The sequence below is a fragment of the Xiphophorus hellerii genome, chromosome 7 (genome assembly GCF_003331165.1).
Source record: "Xiphophorus hellerii strain 12219 chromosome 7, Xiphophorus_hellerii-4.1, whole genome shotgun sequence".
Taxonomy (NCBI): Eukaryota; Metazoa; Chordata; class Actinopteri; order Cyprinodontiformes; family Poeciliidae; genus Xiphophorus; species Xiphophorus hellerii.
In genome coordinates, this window is record NC_045678.1 from 15,883,171 (window position 1) to 15,905,754 (window position 22,584).

Consider the following 22,584-nt stretch of genomic DNA (forward strand, 5'->3'; position numbering starts at 1 on the left):
TTGTAGTCATTTAGATTATTGGGGCAGCCTCAATTATTTCAATTGGGATTGCATCACACTCAATGATTGCATTGAGTTTAAATGTTGGGCTATATTTAAAGATTTCAGAGTGAATACACGATCCTGCAGAAGGTACATTTATACAAAGAATCTTTCATCCATATTTACCAGTGGTGGCAACATATTTGTTTCTATACGTCAGTCCAACCCGTTTCCCCGCTGAGCTGAAATGGATGAGGGTTGATTCCACTCCATATTTTGTGTCCCGCTCTGTCCTGTCGGTCCGTCTGATCCGAACACGCAGCGCTCTCCAGCAGCCCTCACCATTTCCACTTCAGCGCAGCCTCCAGAGGGGCTCCTTTCGCTGGACCAAGTTGAGCCACCCTCTTGAATTCATGTGACACCTACACAGTCCTTTTCTCTGCGCCACTTATTCTTGGCCGCGCTTCGACTTGCCGCTCTGCTCCGGGAAATGTGTCGGTAGACATTCATACTAGTTGAGCTCCAAATAACATATACATGAGCAGTCATTAAGTACCTGCGGACCTGCTGCAGGAGGGGGGAAGTTTTATTTTATTTTAATTTTATATTTTTTACGGCTGGGAACCTGAAATCACTGAAGGATCTTTACACAAGTGGACAATGCTGAGACTAGAGACTATCATCTGCACTTTTTCTGTGCTGTCAGTCGCAGCAAGAGCAGATTTTAAAGCACGGAACTGCAGCGAGGTGAGGGAGGCTTGCCAAGAGAGGGGCTTCGCCTTCGCACATGTTCCTCACCAGGAGATCCCAGGTAAGTCTGCGCAACCTTTCTGACAGTTCAGGATCGCTATAAAGTAATGTATTAACAACCATAAAGATTAATGTGGGTCACTTTTAAAAAAAGGATTGCATTTTTGACCCTTAGTTTGCATATTATACAGATCACTCATATAACATATCAACCACCTGTCACTTAAAGTCCTCCTGTGAGGGATCTGCTGCTTAAAGGGCTTTAACTATCTGGATATTGATTAAGACCAGGTTGAAGCCTCTATGCGTCCCTCAGCTTGCACCAGTGAGGTGGCTATAGATCTGTCTGGTTTATTCATTAAAGTGAGAAGATTTGCTCGTTGTTTACTTATGTTCACTTCTTTCCAAAAGTCCCAACGCTGCTAGGGTCCCCTCATGAATTCATTGATGGTTTCAGGTCTGACTGTGTCCAGCAGAGATTCCTGACTGATAGGTGTAAAAAGTGGCTAAGTGTGCTGAAATCAGCTTCTGTCCAGTGAAAATTAAATGAAATAACAACGTGCAGCTGTGTTACCATGGTTTCAACTATGTTTTCAGAAAACGTGTTCTAAATTGAAAGCTCTAATCACTAGGATAAATAAATGAATAAATAAATAGATAAATAAATAAATAAATACAAATGAGTATTAGTTATTTTTATTTTTTTAAAATTGTATTGTGATTACTGTCTTGAAACTCATCAAGTTTATCAGTATGACAAAGGCATTAGAGTTGGGGCAAACAATTGTCACATTATATGGGGTGCTAAAAAGTGTTACGTATTTGACCAGTCACTCTACTCTCCAATGGTCACTTTGTGGAAGACGCAACACTACGTGATTAGGGGTCATTTTGTAATTTTCGTGGGTCAGTGTCATATATTATATTTTATTAGCTCTATTATCTAGAGCTTTTTATTAGCTCTATTATCTAGAGCTAATAAAAAGCTCAGGGTAGGTTGTGGTAGCTGCCTTAAAATGTTTGTCAAGAACTCAGTTGAGGTTTGTTGTCTCATGCATGTACAAATGAGTTTAAATGAATCATGGAATGTGGAATCGGTTGTGGCTTTAATAATTTCTGAATTATTAAAGCGATGGCTATTTTCACATTTTCATCAAACTCACTGCTCAAACACAATAATTTACAAATTCACAAATGATCATTGGTTTAAATAAACGCTTTCCATGCAAAGTGCATTATCTTGCAACTCATATTTATGCTTTTATCCGAAAAAAAAAAGATTCCGTATTTTGTCCTTAAAAAAACATAGACCTTGACATATAATGCTATTTGTTCAAGAAAACTTACAAGCTGTTAACAAGTTAAGCCCCTTTTGCACTGGACAGCTGGACCCTGGTCGGCCTGGCTTGATCGTTTTTGCATAAGCACTTCCAACCCGGTACCACGCCGCTCTCTGGAACCCCGAGAGCTGCGGTTCCAATCGGGCGGGCCAGACCCGCCGGTTTGGAGTTAGCTGTTGATTGGTTCATTGGCTGCGGGGGCGGGACAAAGATCAGATCTCTGGATCAGAGGAGAACTAGACTTTCTCTATGGCTGTCATTTCAATATGCTGCATCAATAAATTCCCGTCATAATCTATTCTTACCCTACACTGGGGTTACAGTCGCCTCTTCAGCCAAAGAGGGTAAAGCTTGACCCATAAATGTAAAGCTGAGGTAAATGTTTCCCTCAGCTTCCTCGCTCATGAGCGCATACAGAAAAAGCGGGACGGGAGACCCAAGAAGAAAACCGTTCTGTGGTCGCTTGGGGGAAGAATTCAATTTACGTGACGATCCCGCTCAATGCAAAACGACCAGGGCTATAGGACCAGTAGGACCGGACCGGGTCGAACGGAGCCAGCTGGGCCAGACCAGACCCTGCAGTGCAAAAAGGGCTTTAGAGAGAAAAATGAGAACATTTTGAGGAGGGCGTCAGAGTTAACTGATTGGATTACCTTCTAGGCACTGAGTGGCTGCTGGAGGCAAAGGACTACTCGTACTGTTTCCTTTGGTATGTAGTAAGGACAAAACAAAATCCTCAAAATACTTTCCTCACGAAGTCCAACATGTTTAAGATTCTTTTGGAATTCAAATATCTTTACTTTTACATCCTTATGCCTTCTCCTGAGATAAATTGTCTGAGAGGCTGTGTTCTTAGTAGGGCTGTTGTAAACGAATATTTTAGTAATTGAGTAATCTATCGATTATTCTTACCATTAATCGAGTAATAGGATAAAAAAATTTCTAAATTAAAATATTGGTAAATCTGGCATAACACCGGTGCTACTATCGGATATCAATATCAGTCCAATTTTTCATTTTTGCGCTTCCGTAACAGTTATTTTTTGTAGTTTAGAAACCTGTAACAATAATAGCTCACTTTCTAAGTTAACCTGAAGAAAAGTTATACAAAGATCTGAAATTATATTCAATTTAATAATAAAGAGGCAGGCTCACAAATATGCTTATAAAAAATGTCTATGACCAGCTTTTAGTTTATGTGTTCATCTTCAATCAGTTTAATAGATGAACTCTCACCTTGCCCCATACCTGTCAAGCTTTGGGTTTGAGAATACGGGAAATGTCATCTGGAGAGCGGGAGATGGGGAGAGGCGAACAAACCAATGTAAGATGGGGATGGAAGGGAGGAAATAGACCAGGGGACAGACAAACGTAAGAACGGGGGGAGCAATACGAGATATTTACGGCACCTTCGTTTGTCACACTCAGAAACTCATCTACCAGCAATGTACCGCCATGATGATTTCCGCCACCCGTTTGTTGAAACTGGGGTAATATGAAATGTATTGTGCAGTTCGTCCGTAAAGCTACACTTACACTGTAAGCATCAATACTCAGCCGCACGCCGTGTTCAGTCTATCCGCTCACCTGTATAAATACTCCTGCAGCGCTCACCATTCGCTCTGAACCAGCAGCGCCCGGAGGAGAAAAGCTGCCGTACTCCAGGCATCGTGCCAGTCATTTAAAGCATGTCTATTGGTCCCCCAAAAACGATGAAAACCCGGGCATTATCATCAATCAATAAAAACCCCACGGGCTGAACTTGAAAATTGTACGTTATTCCGCTAACACTTAGCTTTCATCAACAACTCAGAGGCGGAAGTCAGAGCTCCACGCAACGCACATAATGGTCCGGCCGGAACACATTGCGCTAAATAATAAAACATAAATTAACGCAGCTTCGAGACACGTAAATTTTCCTCGAGGAATTTTAACAATCGAGGTACAGTACTTGAATCATTCAAGGAATCGTTTCAGCCTTAGTTCTTAGAAAATACTTTCTGCTTTTAAAATCATGGTAACAGTGTGCTGTTTTAATGGTAATTTCATTTTTAAAACAGCTATAATAAACTGCTGAAAAGTTCTCATGATAATCATTAAAACCGCTGATTGCTTCTTCCTTAATGGTTACAATAATGATCATTTATTTATTTATTTTTGTATTATAAAGCCTCAACCAATTAGGAATAGGTTGGAATCAGTTTTATTCTGATCACAGTTGTGTTTCCGCTATTCAACAAATGCGTCAAACCAAAGTCTCCCAACATTTTCTGTGTATAAATACGTCAACCAAAATCATGTGCTTTGATGCCCTATTCTTAGTTTAATAAACAATTCAGATAAAGCTTAGTGACACATCCTTTGAATCATAAAATTGGATGATCTCATTGATCTTTCATTTTCAGTTGGATTCAAAATGACTACCTCTATCAAAAAACCTGAAGCACTTTTTTTTTTGCAGTCACTCATAATATTGATCAGATGTTCAAATCTAAAGGAAAGCAAAATGTTATCAGCAAGGAAATATTACAAGTGCTTCTGTTTTTTTTTTTAAGATTTTGTTGGTATTTATTAACAGTTGTCAGACAGGAAATTGGGTTATGACAGAAAGGGGGAAGACATGCAGCAAAGGTCATCAGGCCAGGACTTGTACCTGTGACAGCCCCGTCAAGGACTAAGGCCTCCATACACACTTTACCCTGGCAACATCACTACATCTGTTTTTATTGTTGTTCTTGTTGCCATAATTGTAATTGTGCAACCTTCTATAAAGTTTGTTACTTAGAAAGACACAAAGGCATAATGGAGTGCATACAGCAACTGGCACACCTATAGATGTACTTGTCATTGTTGTGCACTGAAATTTTCAAACCTTGTGCTTCTTTCATTTAATTAACACATCATTTACTGTTGTTGCCTTAACTATGAGCATATGATGTGCACATTTTAGCTAAACTTAAATAATAATATAAGTTCTAGTTTGAACTTTAAAACAGTGTTTGCTACAACCCAAAACAAATCAAATGAGTTCAAAAGGCTTTGTTTTCAAGCTGTCCCAGCCGGACACATGTCACATGTCATTAGCGTAATGCTCCATCATCAGCGACTCTTTCTATAAAGCAGGGAATCTGGCACACATTAACGGCTGCATATTTGATAACAGGCACACCTGTTCAGGGATTGGTTGAATAACAAATTGATTAAATCTTATGGATCTGTGTTGGTGACATCACAGCTAATCTCCCAAATGAGTGATAAATTTCTCTCTTTTTCTTTAATACCAGAATGACGGCATCCTGAATACTTTTGTTGTGATCTTTGAATGAGTTGCAAGATTAAAAGAATTCCTTCAGAGACAACATGCAACTCAGCAAAAATCATCCGCTGCAGGCGTGTTCCTTATTGCAAAATCTTTATTCTAACAGTGTAGATCCCACATTAAATCATGACATGACTAACAAGTGAATTAGCTTCTTGATTGAAGCGTTAAATTGTCAAAAGTGTAATTTAGAACAACTGTATGCAACAAGTGTAAGACGGTAAACAAAACATTTCCACTGTGTTTTTATTAAGCCATGCAATTTAGAATGATCTCCTTTTGTAGTTGATCATCCAAACTGTAGCAAATGTGTTAGTTTAATAATCAATTATAAATAAAAAATTGAGGCATTAAGTTTATGTCCTTCTGAAGAGTGGAGAAAGTACTTCTTATTTTAAAAAATGGTGGAGCAAGCTTTATTTGCATCACATTTTTTGACTCGTCAAAAGTCTGACCCACAGTAATTTATTCTTGACTCAACCTGTGCCTCACTCTCTGCTTGGAAATAATAGTCTCCTCGTTGGAAGGTAAGGTTTGCTGGTCACACAAGTATTCAGGAATGGAGAGGAAGCTTAAAAAAAAACCTGTACCTAAATAAACTTTTGTTGTTTTATAACAGGGTTGGATCCCTCCTACTGACTGCAAATCAGTCAAAATATAGTATAATCTTTGGAAAATAACTCACAATTCTAGTGGAGGCTGCATGCTACTCGTTCTCCCTCTACTTGGTGACAGTCCTGTATGCGTTTGTTTCTTAAGGCTAATGATTTGATCTGTCTAGGTGTCTGCTGCAATAAATCTTTCTCACCCACAGTAGAATTAAGATTGCAGTGACCATTTTGGAGGTTTAACCTTGCCATGGCCTCTTTAAATAGACATAGGAGTTTGGCAGGAAAGAAAGGCCTCTTGGAAACTGAGCTCTGGATTTCCCACACAAGTAAAGGGTGTACTAGTTCTGTCCCATTGAGCAACCTTGGGTCCATGTAATATTGAGTTGGGTAACTGTTAAGTTGGAGGAACTGGAGTTGGCATTTAATCCTTTTTGATGGGGCATAGATGTGTGTTTGGGGGGTCGGGATGGAAAGATGGCATGTCTGGGGTTTAATACTTCAACTTGGTTAACAGACTTTATGAATTCATTTACTCATACATTGACCTTGTTTACAACTGGCAGTAATAGTTGCCCATGCTAATTAGATCGTGTCAAGATAGTGTTAAATGCAGGTGTAGACACACTGAAGGTGCGTTATCTTATTTTTAAAATCTGGATTAGTTTGGCAGTCTGACCACAATCGCTCTTAAGTAGTAATGAAGGACCACCCTCTGACCTGAAGGGACTCTCTTTCAAGCTGCAGTTATTACCCAGATAACTCTCATTTTAAAAAGGAGAACATTCCATCACTACTGTCAGCTAATTAAAGCCTAACAAACAGCCCTTTGAAGGAATAGATTAAAGACAGTAAATTTTATTAAATGCTTGTTGGACAGCTTTGTAGTAGAACATGTATTCCCTCACAACTCCATCAACCAGCACTGGCTGGTTCTGCTTACATGGAATTATATATTTTTTGGTTGTACGGTGTCTTGAGTCAACCACCTAACCAGAATATCAGCTCAACGGCAGCATGCTTAATGTTTTAACGCAGCACTCTGATTGCATTATAGATGTTTTGCACAGCTAACAGTTGAGGGGGGGCGGCCTGTTTGTTTTTATCATTAGTGTCTTTTTGCTGACACTGAGCTCGTGAAGCCACACATTATTTATTCACCTTCTCCCCTCTCATTTAATGTCTCTTAAGATGGATAATTGAACCCCTCAAGAGTTTTGTAACAAAAAGACCTTTCACATTATGCAACATAGGTAATTTTCAAGCATGATAAATGTCTGAATAATAATGTAGCGCAAGTGATTAAATGTAATTGTGATGTTACAGAAACACATCAGAGCTCATCTCTATTATTGAGCTGATAGTTATGTGAATAACATGGAGAAATGTTTACTTGCATGTAAACCAAGTATCTGGCTGCAGATTTTAATACCTGATGTGAATAGTTGTTGCTTGGCCTGTCTGTTTATATCTGAATAAGACAGGATTAAAACGCCATGCCATTTGCCTTTAAAGAACTTTGTAACTCACTTATATATTGGCTCATTGCCCTTTTGAAATATTCATTTTCACACAAACTTTGCTTTCCTGTCTGATCTCAAGGTTTTGCTTCTGTGTAATAGTGCACCAGCCCCTCCTGCATCAAAACACACCCACAACATTAAGCTGCCTCCCTCGTACTCTCACATTTGCGATGGTGTTATCAAACTTGCAAGCTTCCACCTGTTTCCTCAAATTGTAACAAGGGTAATTTGGGCCATCCATCTGTTATCGATATATCTATTCATTATTCAAACCAGTTTATCCTTGGAAAGTTTCAGGGGGCTGGTGTATATCTTCAGCAGTTAATGGGCAAGAGGCGGGGTGCAGCCTGGACAGGTTGCCAGTCCATTGTAGGGCAACATAAAGACACACAAGACAAACAATAATGCACAGACATGGACATCTTACAGAGCCTAGTTTGACCAACAGTTCAGAGAGAACATGCAAACTCCAAGTAGAACTCAGTAACTTCTTACTGCACCACTGTAGCGGTCATTATGACCAGATGCTTACATTTTTGTGCCATCAAGACATAGAAAATCTCTCCAAAGATTCCTTTTCAAAAATGTAATGTAATGTTGCAGAAAAGGTTATATGTCTTTCTATGCAGCATATGTAAAGATCTATTTTTAATTTCACATACTGAATTTTATTTATTTATTTGAGTTGATATTTTTTTAGTTTGTTTTGCTTGCTTTCTTGCATATGGACAATAAAATGAATTCTGATTCTGAACCTTTGAAATATTACCTACTTGTAAGATAAACAGCTGGCAGTGATAGACCTTTACATCGTTATAAAACCAGAGAAAAAGAAGGGGGAACAGAGAAAGATGTCATTTTAAAATCCAGAAGTCCACTTTAAAGCCCATGTATAAAAATGATGTGCATCTGCCATTTGTGCATAATGTAAGCAGTCACACAAAATGATAACTGCTAGCCCCTAAAACAGCAATAAATGTAATTATGTAACAATTGTGGCATGGCAATGCAGGGGGCTTTCAATGTGTTAAGGAACTGTTTAAGGGGTGACACGGGAGCATGCGTGTGTGGCAGACGGTGAACAGCTTAAGTGGCAACATTACCTTGGAGTTCGTATTGCACTGCTTGTATGTTAGTTGGTCCTTGGGGGTCTCGGTGAAGAGTGACTCTCCAAGCTTCATGCTTTGTGTTTCTGTTGGCCATGCAGCTGCCTCCACACTCTTATAGCTCGCTGATGATGCGGGAAAAATTTCAGTTCTGATATTACTGGTCCTTGTCTAAATGAGTCATTTTATCTACATGCTGTGTGTGCTTGTAGAGTGATTAACTGCCATGGATTGATTCCTTGAAATCTCTTGTAATAGCTTTGAGCATCAGCTTTTAATATGAGCAGCGTTTCAATCCTGTTACTTTGTGAGACATGAGATTAGACTGAGACATTACACATCAAGTTATATAAGGCAGATTTTCTTTACTGTCTTTTTAAATGCTATTCATTAGATCTTTCCCTTTTTTTCTTTTACCATTTAAATTTTGGCTAGAGATAAATCATTATAAATTTAGGCGCTTGGCTCAGCCCTGCTGCTCAAAAGGCATAAGTTGAAGGTTTTTTTCTATTAAGCCATTCCTGAACCAGTGGGAAAATCAGAAGCAGTTTACCTGAGACTAGTGGGAGAAACTGGACTATTCCTCCTGTAGTCCTCATTTTAGGAGGAAGAGTAGAGAGCAGAGTGACATTTCCACAGCCATGTCAAGCTTTTTTGTTTTGGTCCACTATGTTTTATCAATTCAAAAGTCAATGCAGCCATCTACCAGGATATTTCAGAGCAGTTGCTGCTTCCTCTGCCGAGAAGCTTTTTGGAGATGATTCCATTTTTCAGCCGGACCTTAGACCTGTCCTCACTGGTACATGGTTCAGTGAACACTGGATCACTGTGCTTGACTGGTCAGCAAACTCACCTGACCTAAATCTTGTAGAGAATCTGTGAAATATAGCTAAAGGAAGGTGGGAGACACCAGATCTAACAATGCAGACAGAATGAAAACTGCTTTCAAAGCAGTTTGGGCTTCCTTATCGCCTCAATATTCACATTTTCTTTGGAACTGAATTTGGTGGGTCTATTAGCTGAAACCCATAATTATCAAATTTAGCAGAAACAAACAGTTGACATTCAGTCATCCTCAATAAATTACAGTATTATTAAAGTGTTAATTTATTTTTGAAACTCAAATCACCAAGTGAAACTCCTTATATTAGTTACCTTATTAATTACACACAGACTCGTGTTTTCAAACCTTTATTTCTGTTAATTCTTACAGCAAATGAAAAGTTAACATTTAGAAGTAAAATATTTCATCTGACCAATAAAGAAAAACATTTTTATGACAGAAATGACAGCTGAATAAAAATTATGTTTAAAACATTTAAGTAGGTTTTAAACATAATTTTTAATTATGAAAATATGTACTTTTTAAAAGGACATATTTTCAAAATGTACTTTTACTCTGACAAATTACCCTTATTAGCAAATTTATTCTAACTTATTGAATGATTGCATATCAGTAATGAATCTATGTATATGTTTTTGAATAAAATTACTGCAAAATACTTTTCAATTGTATTATAATGTATTATATTTATATTTCTTAAGACTGTTAAAATGACAATAAAAATAAATATTGTAACTAAAATTCTCATATATTATTTTAGCAGTGTCGTAAGACTGTTTGCTTTTCTATTTGAGAATAACTAGGTCATGTTTTACTCAATCTTACTATAGCATAACAATCTCATACCAGTCTATGCCAACTCCACATAGACTAAACCGGTGTTCAAAACATGTTTTTAGAGTTAAAAATGAAAGTCTTAGTTTCCATGATTCGTTGTGTTTGATTAGAGGAACCAGGTCAGATGACATGACAGCATGTAGACTGTTATGATCCAAAGTTTAAAAGCTGAGAAGGTAATTTGACAACCCCGAGGCCGTTCCTTTGCCTGCTGACCATGGCTGAAAGCTGTCAGCAGCTACGTCCTGATAAACTTGTGGATTGCAATAAAAAACCTTGGTGTTCACTCATCCAGAAATCCAAACCGCACTCTTGTCAGTAAGTCGCGTCTAACTTTAACTTTTTAATTCGGGTGTGACAAATTAACTATCATCCTCTTCATCAGTCTGCTTTTTCACAGCACTTGTTAAGGATCTGATCTGGTTTTGGTCTTGTCCCTGCTGTCTCAGTTTCCTCCAAGAGGATTACCCAATGTCTGAGACTAGATATGGAAAGTGAGTCACACAGCAGTCTGCTGGATTCAGTGGAGCTTCTATTCAGCACTAACATTTGACGTCCATCTCTGTTTACTGCCAGTAAGTACAGAGAAGTGGGACAGAAATAACTGTGCTGATATTTTATGTGATCTTCTGCATACAGAAGGCAAACAACCTTAGCTGAGGACTCTGATTTGTGCAGATTTACCCCTGTCAATGAAAAGGGCCATAACAGTAAATACTCGCAGTGACCATGTCAAGTTTGCCTCTCCAGCATATCTCACTGCAGCGGTGATAGGTTGTGAAATTATTGTGACCTTTCTGTCAGTACACATGTGTGTAAATAGATCCAGAGGCTCCTTAAAGGGATCACGAATTTCAATAGATCTGTGGCATGTTTATGTTTCTCCATTTCCCTCAACAAGCATCAAAATATTTGCGATGAAAGTGCAGACGATATGGCTCGTGGTTGGTTTTTGTGTTTGTATATGGCTGCAACAATGTTTGTGCCGCCGTTCAGCTATAAAATGTAATGTGAATCTTTCTCGGCATGGGGGGTACCATCAGGGGGACAAAAAAAGTCCAAACAGTCATCAATTTTCCCGTGGCAGAGGGGATTTCTCAAGCGCTGTCTCCATCCTTGTGTCATCAATCATGCTTATGAATGCCAAAGTGGCCTCATGATGGGCTCTTTCAGCGGCTGTTCTGTCTGAAAGCTGCAAGAAACATTGCGCCCTACAATTTATACACACAGCACCCTGCAAATTTATTGGAACTCCTGGTAAAGGTGGGTAAAAGAAAATCTTTAAAAAAGTAGCTTTCATTTCAGTAGCATAATTTCAAACGTAATCATTTAACAACACCAAAATTACCCACATCACAATTGGTAGGAGCCAATCAATTCCTACTATAAAAGGAATGTACAGTACATTGAAAAAGTATTCATGCCTTGGTACTTTTTCACGTTATGTTACAAATACAAACTTTAATATATTTTATTTTGATTTCATATGACAGGGTAACAGTAATTGTGAAGCGGAAGCGAAAATGAAGTTCTTGAAGGTTTTCTTTAAGATTTTCTTCAAGATTTCCCCTGTATTTAGCTTCATCTATCTCTCCTTCAACTCTGGTTTAGCTATGTATGCCATGAATTTCTAAAATAAATATACAAATTATGTATGATTTTCTCTCCACCTCACTATTTTTGGTCTATTCTGTTGGTCTATCACAAAAACAGATCCTTTATTTGTAATTATATCAGAATATAGAAAAGCTCAAGAGGTATAAAACTTTTTGTTTCCTTGGGGTATACAGTAAATGTAGCAATTCACAGAGGACTCTTCTCTTAGCTTCTCCTCAATTTGGCAAAGACAGATGACCATCGCATTTAAATGAAACGGGACTGTTTTGATTTTAACTTAGGAAGTGGCTTTAGGAAAATGCCTACTTGTCAACATTTACCTAGGTTTGTAGTCAGTAATAATTAAAACCTTTGCAAAAAAACTGGAACTGGAAAACCCCAAATTCATCTTCCCATCTCTGACTGTGAGGAGGATTAGAAGGGAAGTTCCTTCCCCAAATCCCCAGAGCTGACTGTAAGAAAAGGCCAGCTAGACGATTGCTTTTGTGACGCCAACAAAGTTAATTATGTCAGTGTACAGTAATTTTATTTTTCCTGACCTGAATTTAATTTCATTATGTCTGCTTCTCTGCACATCCCAGTGCATAGATCAATTTTAATGTTTCTTTAACAAAGGGAAGCTTTATGTTTTCAGGGTTGCTATTTTTAATAACAAAGTACTGTCTGTAAAATATCCCTCGACTCCAATCCTATTTGTGACTCAAACATTTATCTTATTTTGCTTTTTGCCTCCAGCAGAGCTTAAGTCTAACTCTATTTTCCTGCTAAACCCCTTCTTTAAATTTTATATCACCAACAAAGTGTGTATAGAAGGGTGTTTAAGTGTCAGCATTGCACCTTATGTGCTCTTATAAGGTTGAGTGTGGCAACACACCGAGTTATGTACTTAATTAATCTCACAAAAATGGGCAGAAAAATCTTTCCTTTTAGTATCTAGTGTATTTCTACAACATACAAATGAAAGTAAAATTACATATAAAGCACACAGTGTTACAGAAGCTTCTACAGAGGTTGTGTGGTTTGTTCACATTGCTGTCACACAGTTGTTGTCCTTTTTAATAAATTGGTTTGGAACTATTACTGCATGCACAGCCATAAAAAATTAATGTTTGTCAGACTCATTTAAGCTAAATCCTTGCTGGTATTTTGAGCTTCTGGGTCCTGTCAGCAACTGTCCAATTAAATTTGAACCTGCAGTTACTAAGAAAGAGATTTTATTTTATTCTTTACAAAAAGAGCAGGTGTTAACACATTTGCAGCATTTAATAATCCTGCTTTTAAACACTGTTGCCCACTCAACACGGGGCTGCACTCTTCATGCTTACAAAAATAGAAGCTCGCTTACAGTCTGCTTCTCTTTCGACCTTATTCAATTTATGCAAGAATGCCATGCTAAGAAAGTCAGACAATACAATTCCAGTGAAGTTACAAAAAAAATACAGTTGAAAATAACAATGCGTAAGTCTATTTGGGTAAGAAATACACATACGCTCGTTGTCATATATTTATTTTGTTTTTGTTTTGTTTTTTTTGCTTGTTTTTTTGATGATTTGTTTTTAATTTAATAATTGTTTTGCATAGGGGGATGATTGTACAACACACAAGGGCTGCAATTTCTAAAAAATAAGAATTTTATACATAATTTTATCCTGTGGATTTTATCTAATCCAAACAGGGTCAAAAGTATACATACAGGCTTAGTTGCAGGGAAGCTGCATAATTTTAGAAGCTATGATTGTGTACTGACTGGATATTTGGTGGAGTTGGTATAATTCCATTGAAATTGGAGCATTTTATGACATGGAAAAGGCTATGGAGACCAGTTAGCACATGTTCAAAACAGCAGCGATTGACTCCGTTCCACAAGGTCTATATTAGTCTGCCTTAGCCTGCCTGTGTTCCAAAACAGTTCTGATGATTGTTTGAACCAATGTCCTGTTGCCGTACATGGTTGAGTCCAAGTTTCAAAGATCTAAATATTTTTATCATTCCACTCATGCCTCACCGTGGCTCCTCCAAACATACCTCTTGTTTTTGCGCAAATAATTTATTCCTTGTCTTAGACCTTTTTCCAGATGCCAGTTGGAACAAGGGCCATTTTCTGGACAGCACCATCTCAGTCCAGACTGATTGTAAACTTGCTTCACTATGAACAGTCACTCTAGAGTTCAAGCAGTTTTTTGTTTTTGGCAGACTTTAGGTGCTGAGCATCCAGACCAATTTCGTTTTATCTGAGGGTGACAGTTTGGGTCAAGTGGTTGAACCTCAATCAATCTGGGTATTCCAGCAGAACGACTATCCAAAGCACACTTCAAATCATGCTTTGGAAGGCTGGCATTAAGATTCCTGATTGACCTCCACAAAGATCTGACCTTAGCCCTGCTGTAAATACTAGGAAACTAACCATCTTAAATGAACTCTGTCAATCTTAGTAGGAAGAATGATCAAAAATACAGTCCCAATTCTACAAGGCCTTTGTTTATAGCTACAAAAAGCATATAGCTTCTCTACAACCTTGCTTTAGGACATCTATTCACATATTAATGAGATATATTTCTTATTATGTTGTCTTGACAGGGTGTAGATTACAAAAGATGCACAATAATCTCAAAAAATTGCTGAACAGATATGTTGTGTAATGACTGCACATGGAAAAAGAACTGTTCAAATCTATCACTAAAATCATATACTCTATCAAAACTGAGGACATATACTGTATATTCTTTGTTGTCAAAGGTGCCAAGGTACTGGATATAAGCTTCTCCAACATGAGTAATTGTTCAGACATTTTTGGCATCTGCCTCTCCCATGATGTGTGAGCACTTTGATTCTCTTTGTTTATTTAGTCCTAAAAACTCTTTACAGAGTTCCCAGTGGTTTTCTTCTTTTCAACCCGTTCACTGATCAGCCTGTTCCGAAAACAATCTTCCTGATCACTGTCTGGTTCTTTATTGACTTTAGAATCAATATTTGGCATTTGGGTGCCAACGTCTCATCTAGCCAGGTCCAAACCTAGTCATAATAAAACAAACCCCCCTCCAATGCCTCATTGTATCTATCTTTAGCTACTTGCTGCCAGTTCTGTCTTGTTGAGAACGTCTGAGGAGACGTGAGGTGAAACTTGAGTGGATTGGATGTTTTCCTTCATATTGATTTTGAAGTTGTTTTTGGATATTTTTCTCTTTTAGCATTTTTTGCGTCTTAGTGCTGCAGCCCAAGAACATTTGCAGTGCCTTAAGGTTTAACAGCTTATTCCTATAAACATATCCATTAATCATGAGTTGAAGGTAATTATGAATGCAGGTCTTTTAAACTATCAGCAGCTGCTACATGTAATACAGCAATTTGCAATGTTCCACTTAGCAAACCGACATACAGAGTGGCTCCCCTTCTCACCTCTCATCCCTGTGGGGCGGGGGTCCTGGGGGTTCTTCTAGGCGTGCTCCCCACATAGATCAAATATCCACATTGGACTTCACAAGCATCCACTTGGCTTTTCATTGCATACAACTCATCAAAGGCCAGACATAGAGCTAGATATGCTAATTTTGTTGTGCTTGTCACTCCAAAATGCGGCACACATGGCGGTGGGAAATTCTGTACATTAATCATAATCGTAATTATGTTGGGACACCTTTCACAAGGGCAAATAAAGCATATAAATATTTTATCACTATTACCCTCCATGTCAAATGTACTATATGTGGTGGTTGTATATTTATGTTCCTGTCAATAGTAAATTGAGGGTTTAGCATATTTTTTACCTGCTTACAGTCCCTGATTTAGGCCTTTTGGGTTCTTATTTTAATAAGCATTTTTAAAATGCCAGAGTTTGATCAAATGAATGTTTCCATTTTCCAAAAGCACCTGCTCAAAGTCAAAATTTAACCTTTTAGTACTGTGTGGATGACAAACATGTGATGTAAATTCTCATTAACTTACAAGAATACAGGTTTATTTTTAATTGAAAAACTAGTTAGGTAATATCTAAGAAGATAATTAAAAACTAAAAATACTTTAATTGATTCTTCTCTATGCAGACTTTTTATTTATTAAATGAACTTCAGAGACACCTCTAGAAGGTTCATGTTTAAAAACATAAACATATGAAACACAGTTTTCTTTTTTTCATTTTCACTTAAATGTGTTTTGACATTTCTTGATGATAACCAACAACATAGTGGTATATAATTATGAAATAGATTACAATTTTCTAATTCAAATCTGAAAAGTAGGATGTGCAGCTACATAACACCCCCTATCAAACCACTTACATAATCTTGTTTGACCAGCTGCTTTCTGAGGTGACCTAATCAGTCTACCTGTTGTTATTTTAACCTCAGTACAAGTTTAGCTGTTTTGCAAAGGCTCCAGAAGTTTGTTCAAGAACCTTACCGAAAAAACAGCGTCACAAAGACCAGGGAGCACATCAGGCAGAGCAGCGATAAAGTGGTGGAGAAGTTTAAGTCAGTTTAATGTTTTAAAACAATATCCCAAGCTGTGCAGAGAGTGTGGCTCAACTGCAAGCCTACCAAGACACTGGTCTCCACTTAAACTGACAGACCAGGCAAGAGGAGCATCAACAACAAAAGCAGTTGAGAGATTTGATTAACTATGGAAGAGCTTCACATGGCCACATCTCAGGCACCTGTTAGAGGTTACAAAAATGGTACGAGTTGTGCAAAGATTCAGCTTCCATTTCCACCATAAACACATAGAACTACAAGGGAATTTATTAGATTAAGTCCTATTTCTCTGTTAGATCAGCCTTTTCAGCTATTTTGTGATCGAGAATGGGCAAAAAAATTATTCTTTAGATGTGCAAAGTTGGTGGAGACATTCTAAAGGCTTAGGGCTGTAATTGCAGTGAAAGGCGGCTGGATACAAATTCACGAGCACTTGAAATGTTTTTCTTTAAAAAAATGCAAGACCATGTATCATTTTTTTTTTCCCGCTTCACAAATGTGTGCTATTTTGTGTCAGTACTCTACCATGTATAACTCAGATAAAACCCATTGAACTTTATGATGAAAACTTGACAAATTAAAATAAAAAAAAGATGTCTAAAGGTTATGAATACTTTTACATGCACCAGTGTATTTACTAGAAAAACAGTGTCTTCAAATCTTCTTTAATATGTTGTCTGTACTCTCTGTGTTTTCATGCATTTTTCTATGCTGGAACTGACACTTTTAAAATGCCTCTGCATAAAAACACCCTATTGTTCAATCAGCATTGTGTTTGTGCTGTTTTACTGCATTTTTATCCTTGTAGCAATGGCATGTTGAGGTGGATTATTATGATATATGTTCATAGATGAAAAATAATGGTGCATTTGCTAGGAGCATATAGCTATTCCAAAAATCTTTATTCTTGTCTCTTTTTTTTCTCTTTATGCAGAATCTCTGGAGGATAAAAAAAAATACTGTCATACCATCGCACTTTCCTTCTTTTATTGTAGACGTTTTCGTATCAGTGAGACTCTCTTTCCTCTTGAATATGTCCTCATTCACCCAAGGACATCTACCCATTGAAATGTTCTCCTCCCACTTATATAAAACATGAACAGGATTTTCATTATGAATTCTGACATGCCTCAAAATGTGATAAGAATACATGCATTTAATTTTGATTGAGGCAAGTGCTAATTTCAAGAAGGAACTTGGCTATTCGGGAAGGAAAACCCTCTGGAGACATTAGTCAATGTGGAGAATAGATACTTTTAATACACCATAAGACTAGAGGCATAGACGTCAGCAATGCAGCTTCCATCTATTGTTTGTGTTAGCACAATAATAAAGCAAAAAAAAAATGTCTTTACCAAAGATTTTTGCAGTTTGGCCTTGTAAATGTGAAAATACTGTATGTTAAATACTTGAATGAACAAAAACATTATCAGGGATTGCATCAATAGGTAAATACACAATTGTGTCATTCATCAGTCTTCATACCAGTCCATCTTTACCTGTTGTAACATATGCAATTTCTGAGAACTAAAATAAGTAGATAGGAGAACAACACTAAGAATACTTAGTGTAGCTTTCCTGCTGTAAAGAAATCATTAATTATTAATGCTAAGAGGAAAGGCAATGCCCCAGTACTGTGTCAGAGCCGTTGCTGCAAAAAACAGTTTTGCTATCTTAAACAGAAACATCGTCATTTTTAATCATGTATTAAAGACTAACATGGTTAGCAATACAAAATCAACATATTGTCTTGTGATTTTCAAAAGGCTGCCAACAACTAACAATATATTACTGCTTGTTTTATGACAGATGGTGTTGGTCAAAAGGATAACATAGAACAACTTTGTTCCCTTCTGAAAGACTTTCTCTCACTCTCCAACATTCTAAATCAAAGGTAGACAAGTCTGAACTAAATAAATAACTTCTTACATCTTTGTACTTCCTCTGACTTCAGCAACATACCTGGAGTTTTGTTTTAATTATTTCATCCATGTTTGAGAAATGCTTGAGTCTCCATGCCGGGGCACCTTAACGCTTGCTCTACCAAATCAAGGGTTTAGGCGCTTATTTCCACAAAGCTCCTCCTTGAAGCTGCAGTTTCCATCAGAGCTTCTGCCTCACTGAGCTCGCCTTGATTTTGACTTGAATACATGTTGGTGTTTTTACACCTCAGAGGAAATAACATAGCTCAGATGAAAAACAGCTAATTTTTTTTTTCTTTTAGCAAAAATTTACCATGGAGAAGCATCTATGTCTCAATCACTTGAGATTAGATAGGGACACACATAATATATTTGTACAATTTTTGTTAATTTGACTTTTTTCCTGTAAAACCCTAGTTTTGATTCTTGCTTTCTGCTTAAAGAATGCTTCATTACATTTGCGTCGATGCAACAATTCATTATAGCAATTGATCAAATTTCCATGAGAAAAGGAAATGCTTTGAATGCTATTTAATGCCTGGGACTGGCGTGCCATTGAAAGTCATTCTTTTGTGTTGTTATTTCATTTTAAACGTGGAGTTCTTGTCGTCTAGATTATCCATCAGTTAATGGGATTGTACCAGCAAACCCCAGAGAAAAGGCGATGACACAGTGCATACATTCTGCATTCAAATTACTGCTGTGAATGACTTGGCTGTTTAACTGAATATGGAATTAGTTTACATCAGCATTTAACTAATAGCCTCAGAATTATAATACGTTCTGTGTGCCTACTTTGAAATGTGCTTGTTTCTGCTTTTGTTGTAAATAACTTTACAACAACCTTTAGCTCTAAATTTCATTTGGTTTTAATACCATGGGGAAACAAGTGAGTTTTAGTCTATCTAGGCTCAGATCTAATGAGCCCTATATAATTTCCACATACGATCATAATGCCAGAAAGGATGTTGCATCTTCATTTATTTGTGCAGAATTCACCAACATGCTTTTAAGCTAAATTCATTAAATATTCTCTTCATGTCTTTGAACACTCCCTAACAGATAGTCTATTGATCCTAACCCCTTGAGCCATAGCAGGTGGGTATTAATTTGCTTGTAACAGCATATTTTCCAGTGTTTGTTTGTATTCAGTGTGTTTAATTCTGAGCTTTAAGTAACTATTGTCAGTCGAATGATTGTTGAGTTAATTTTAAATTTTTTCATTGCATATTTATGAGAAAAAAGATTATCAGGCAATTGTGTGACCTAAAAGGAAAATATTGCAGTAATAATAAAATATGTCTTTTATCTCTCTAGGTTTGCTTATTTTGTGATTTGTTTTTTATGTTTTACTTATTATCAGTTAGCAGTTGGGATTTTTCTTGACCTATCTACTCAATTTACATCTTATTTTAGCCCAGTTCCCTCATATGTCCTGCTCTTAAGTTTACTCTTGCAAAGTTGCAAATGTTTTTCTTGTTTTTTAGATTTTTTTGGCACTTTATTGAACAGTAAATTGATAGGAAATAGGGTGGAGAGAAAAGTGTAAGACATGCAGTGAAAATCATGAGACAAGGAATTGAAACGAGGACAACCACGTCGAGGACAATGGCCTCTGCACATGGCTCATGTTGAGCCGCCCAGCGCCCCTACATGTGGTTCTTTTAGAATGAAGGAATGCCCATGTTTTCTCCACCACTGAATGATGTGGTTTAAAGAAGTTTAAAGACTCAAACCTATCATCCAGTCTGATTAAGTGTGTTTGGCATATACCTGCATGTGAAAACAGTTTTAGCTCCAAGCAATGTTTTACTTCCCTTTGACTTGACTTTGACTTGACTTGATTTCCCAGTTAAAAGTAAAAAAAAAAAAAATCTACATTCAGTGTCTCAGAAAATTAGTACACTACATTAAACCAATCAAAAATGAATGTTTTAAGCACAAAAGTCAGGCTTCTGAAAAGTATGTACATGTCTATGCACCTAATACTTGATTGGGCCTCCTCTTGGATGAATTACTGCATCAATGTGCCATGGCGTAGAGGCAGCAGCCGGTGACATTGTGTAGGTGTAATGGAAGCGCAGATTGCTTTGATAGCTGCCTTTAGGCGCTTGTTGGGTCTGGTGTCTCTCATCTTCCCTTCACCTTTTCTCCTTAGCCCAGGTAAGACACCTCTGATGTTGTCTCTGATTCAGGGTGGCTTCTTCCAATAACCCTTAAACATAAGGGTAACAGAATTAGTTACAAGGAGTACTCAGAACAACAAAGTCAAAGTTTTGGAAAGGTCATTATAAAGACCTGCTCTCAACCCTATAGAAAGTTTGTAAGTATAGCTGAAAAAGATGTCTGTGAGCAAGGCGGCCTATATACAGTTGAAATCAGGTATTTACATACACTGAATAAAAATATATGAAGAGATTTTTTTCTCACTGTCTGAAGGTAAATCAGACCAAATATTTCTTGTTTTAAGTTAGTTAGAATTACCAACATTTCTATTTGTTAAAAGCCAGATAATTTGGTGAGAAGCTTTTTTTAATCATTTTTTTTGTAGCATTCCTCAAATTGAAAAGTTTACATACATTTGGTTAGTATCAGGGATAACCGTATTTTAAAATATATGACTTGGGTCAAACCTTTTGGGTTTCCTTCCAGAAACTTCTATAGGTCAAGTGTCACATTTGAGTTAATTAGAGTCACACCTGTGGATCTCATACCTGAAACCTGAAACACATTTCTTTTTTGTTTGACACAATGGGAAGATTAAAATAAATCAGCCAAGATATCAGGAAGAGAGTTGTGGCACTGCACAAGTCTGGCTCATCATCAGCAGAAAGGTTGCTTGCAGCTATTCACTTAGCAACCAGAGGCTTCCTATGAAAATGTAATGGGTGATAGAAATCACCTATGGACTGGAAATATTTGAAAGAAATACTGAGCCATAATATTGAATTCACAACTTTGAAGTTAAACAAAAGCAACTAAATTCAAAGCTTTATATCCTTGCAAATTGATCTTGGAAAGAAGAGGAAAGCTGGACTCATACCCCCAACATTGATCTCATAAGGGCTGAGAGTGGCTTCGACTGTGACTCCATAAAAGGCTTGTCAGGGAGGACCAAGGAACACAGCAGATGGCAGAGACCATATGCTGTGAGTCTCTTCGGCCACGCACTCTGAGGAATACTTCAGAGAGGTGGCCTACCTTTGCTAGTTTATGCACAGGACACTGTGAATCAACTTGAGTCACAAGATTATTTACACAGTACATCCTGTCACAATGTCATGAGTTACACATAAAGATCTCTTTAATTTTACACAGCAAAGAACTTCAAAAACAAACCCAGGTGTGGAGAACGTGTGCCTGATAAAGCTTATGAGGTAGCTTGGGTTAGTACCTTGAGAGATGTTATGAAAAATGAACATTTTGCATTTTGATTCAGTAATCAACATGTTCTAAAAGGTTTTTTTGACGAGGGATTTTGTCTTGCCACATACAGGTGAATACTAAGAGGCACTACATTAAAATGACTGTCCACCTAATCCTTATTATCGAGAATTCCCAGTGCAGTTCAAAGTCCTTTTTAAAGAACCATTTTGCATACTATTTAATTTATTTTCTCCAATGAATTCACAAAGCAGATTGCACTAAATTCATGCTGATCAAGTTCAGCAAATAGGAGGAGTATGCTCCTGTTTTTCATCAGGTGACGGTAGTTCTTACTCCAGCTGCAAACACAGAAGTGATCTAAGACACAAAGAAAAACGTACATTTTTTATCAATATTTAGATAACTCCAGGTTCTGATAAGATGAGGAAATCCTCTAAAAGTAAAAAAATGAACCAGATTTTTACATTACTCATGTAGTCTAATTACACCACTTTAATTTGACTTTATAAATATAAAATATTCTTCTTTAGATTCTACCATGGCCATCTCCAAGCTGTGGTACAATCTTGGAGGCAGCAGTAAGCCAAGCTCTAAGACAGTGCTCTAAGACTCCGGTAATAAAGGATTGGTGTCCTGCAACATTTTTTTTTAATTTATGAGTTTTTCCTTTGTTACATTATACAGAACAAAAAATAACATGCATAGTCAAAGAAAAACAGAACAGAGTGCAGGTGGCATCTTATTACAATCTTATTGTGTTTAGTTCCTGTAAAGGTTTCTAAACAATGTCCATTTTTTCCACAGTTCTTCAGCTACTGTTTGTTGTTGTCTATGTAAATGTCTCCATGTTGTGAATTTCCTCCACTAGGTCCATCCAATTGTT

At 37.3% G+C, this 22,584-nt stretch overlaps 1 protein-coding gene across 3 annotated transcripts in view; it reads left to right on the plus strand.

Moving 5' to 3' along the window:
- Positions 1-277: 277 nt before the first annotated feature.
- Positions 278-22,584, plus strand: part of LOC116723221 (glypican-6-like) — a 107,065-nt gene continuing 84,758 nt past the window's right edge. For 2 of the 3 annotated variants that reach the window (XR_004339931.1, XM_032567968.1), the window contains exon 1: positions 278-793. Coding sequence is in view for 1 of the 3 variants with exons in the window: in XM_032567968.1 (XP_032423859.1) it covers positions 643-793 (151 nt within the window). In the remaining 2 variants the exon portion in view is untranslated. The remainder of the gene's footprint in view (positions 794-22,584) is intronic. The other variant, XR_004339932.1, reaches the window with a different exon arrangement.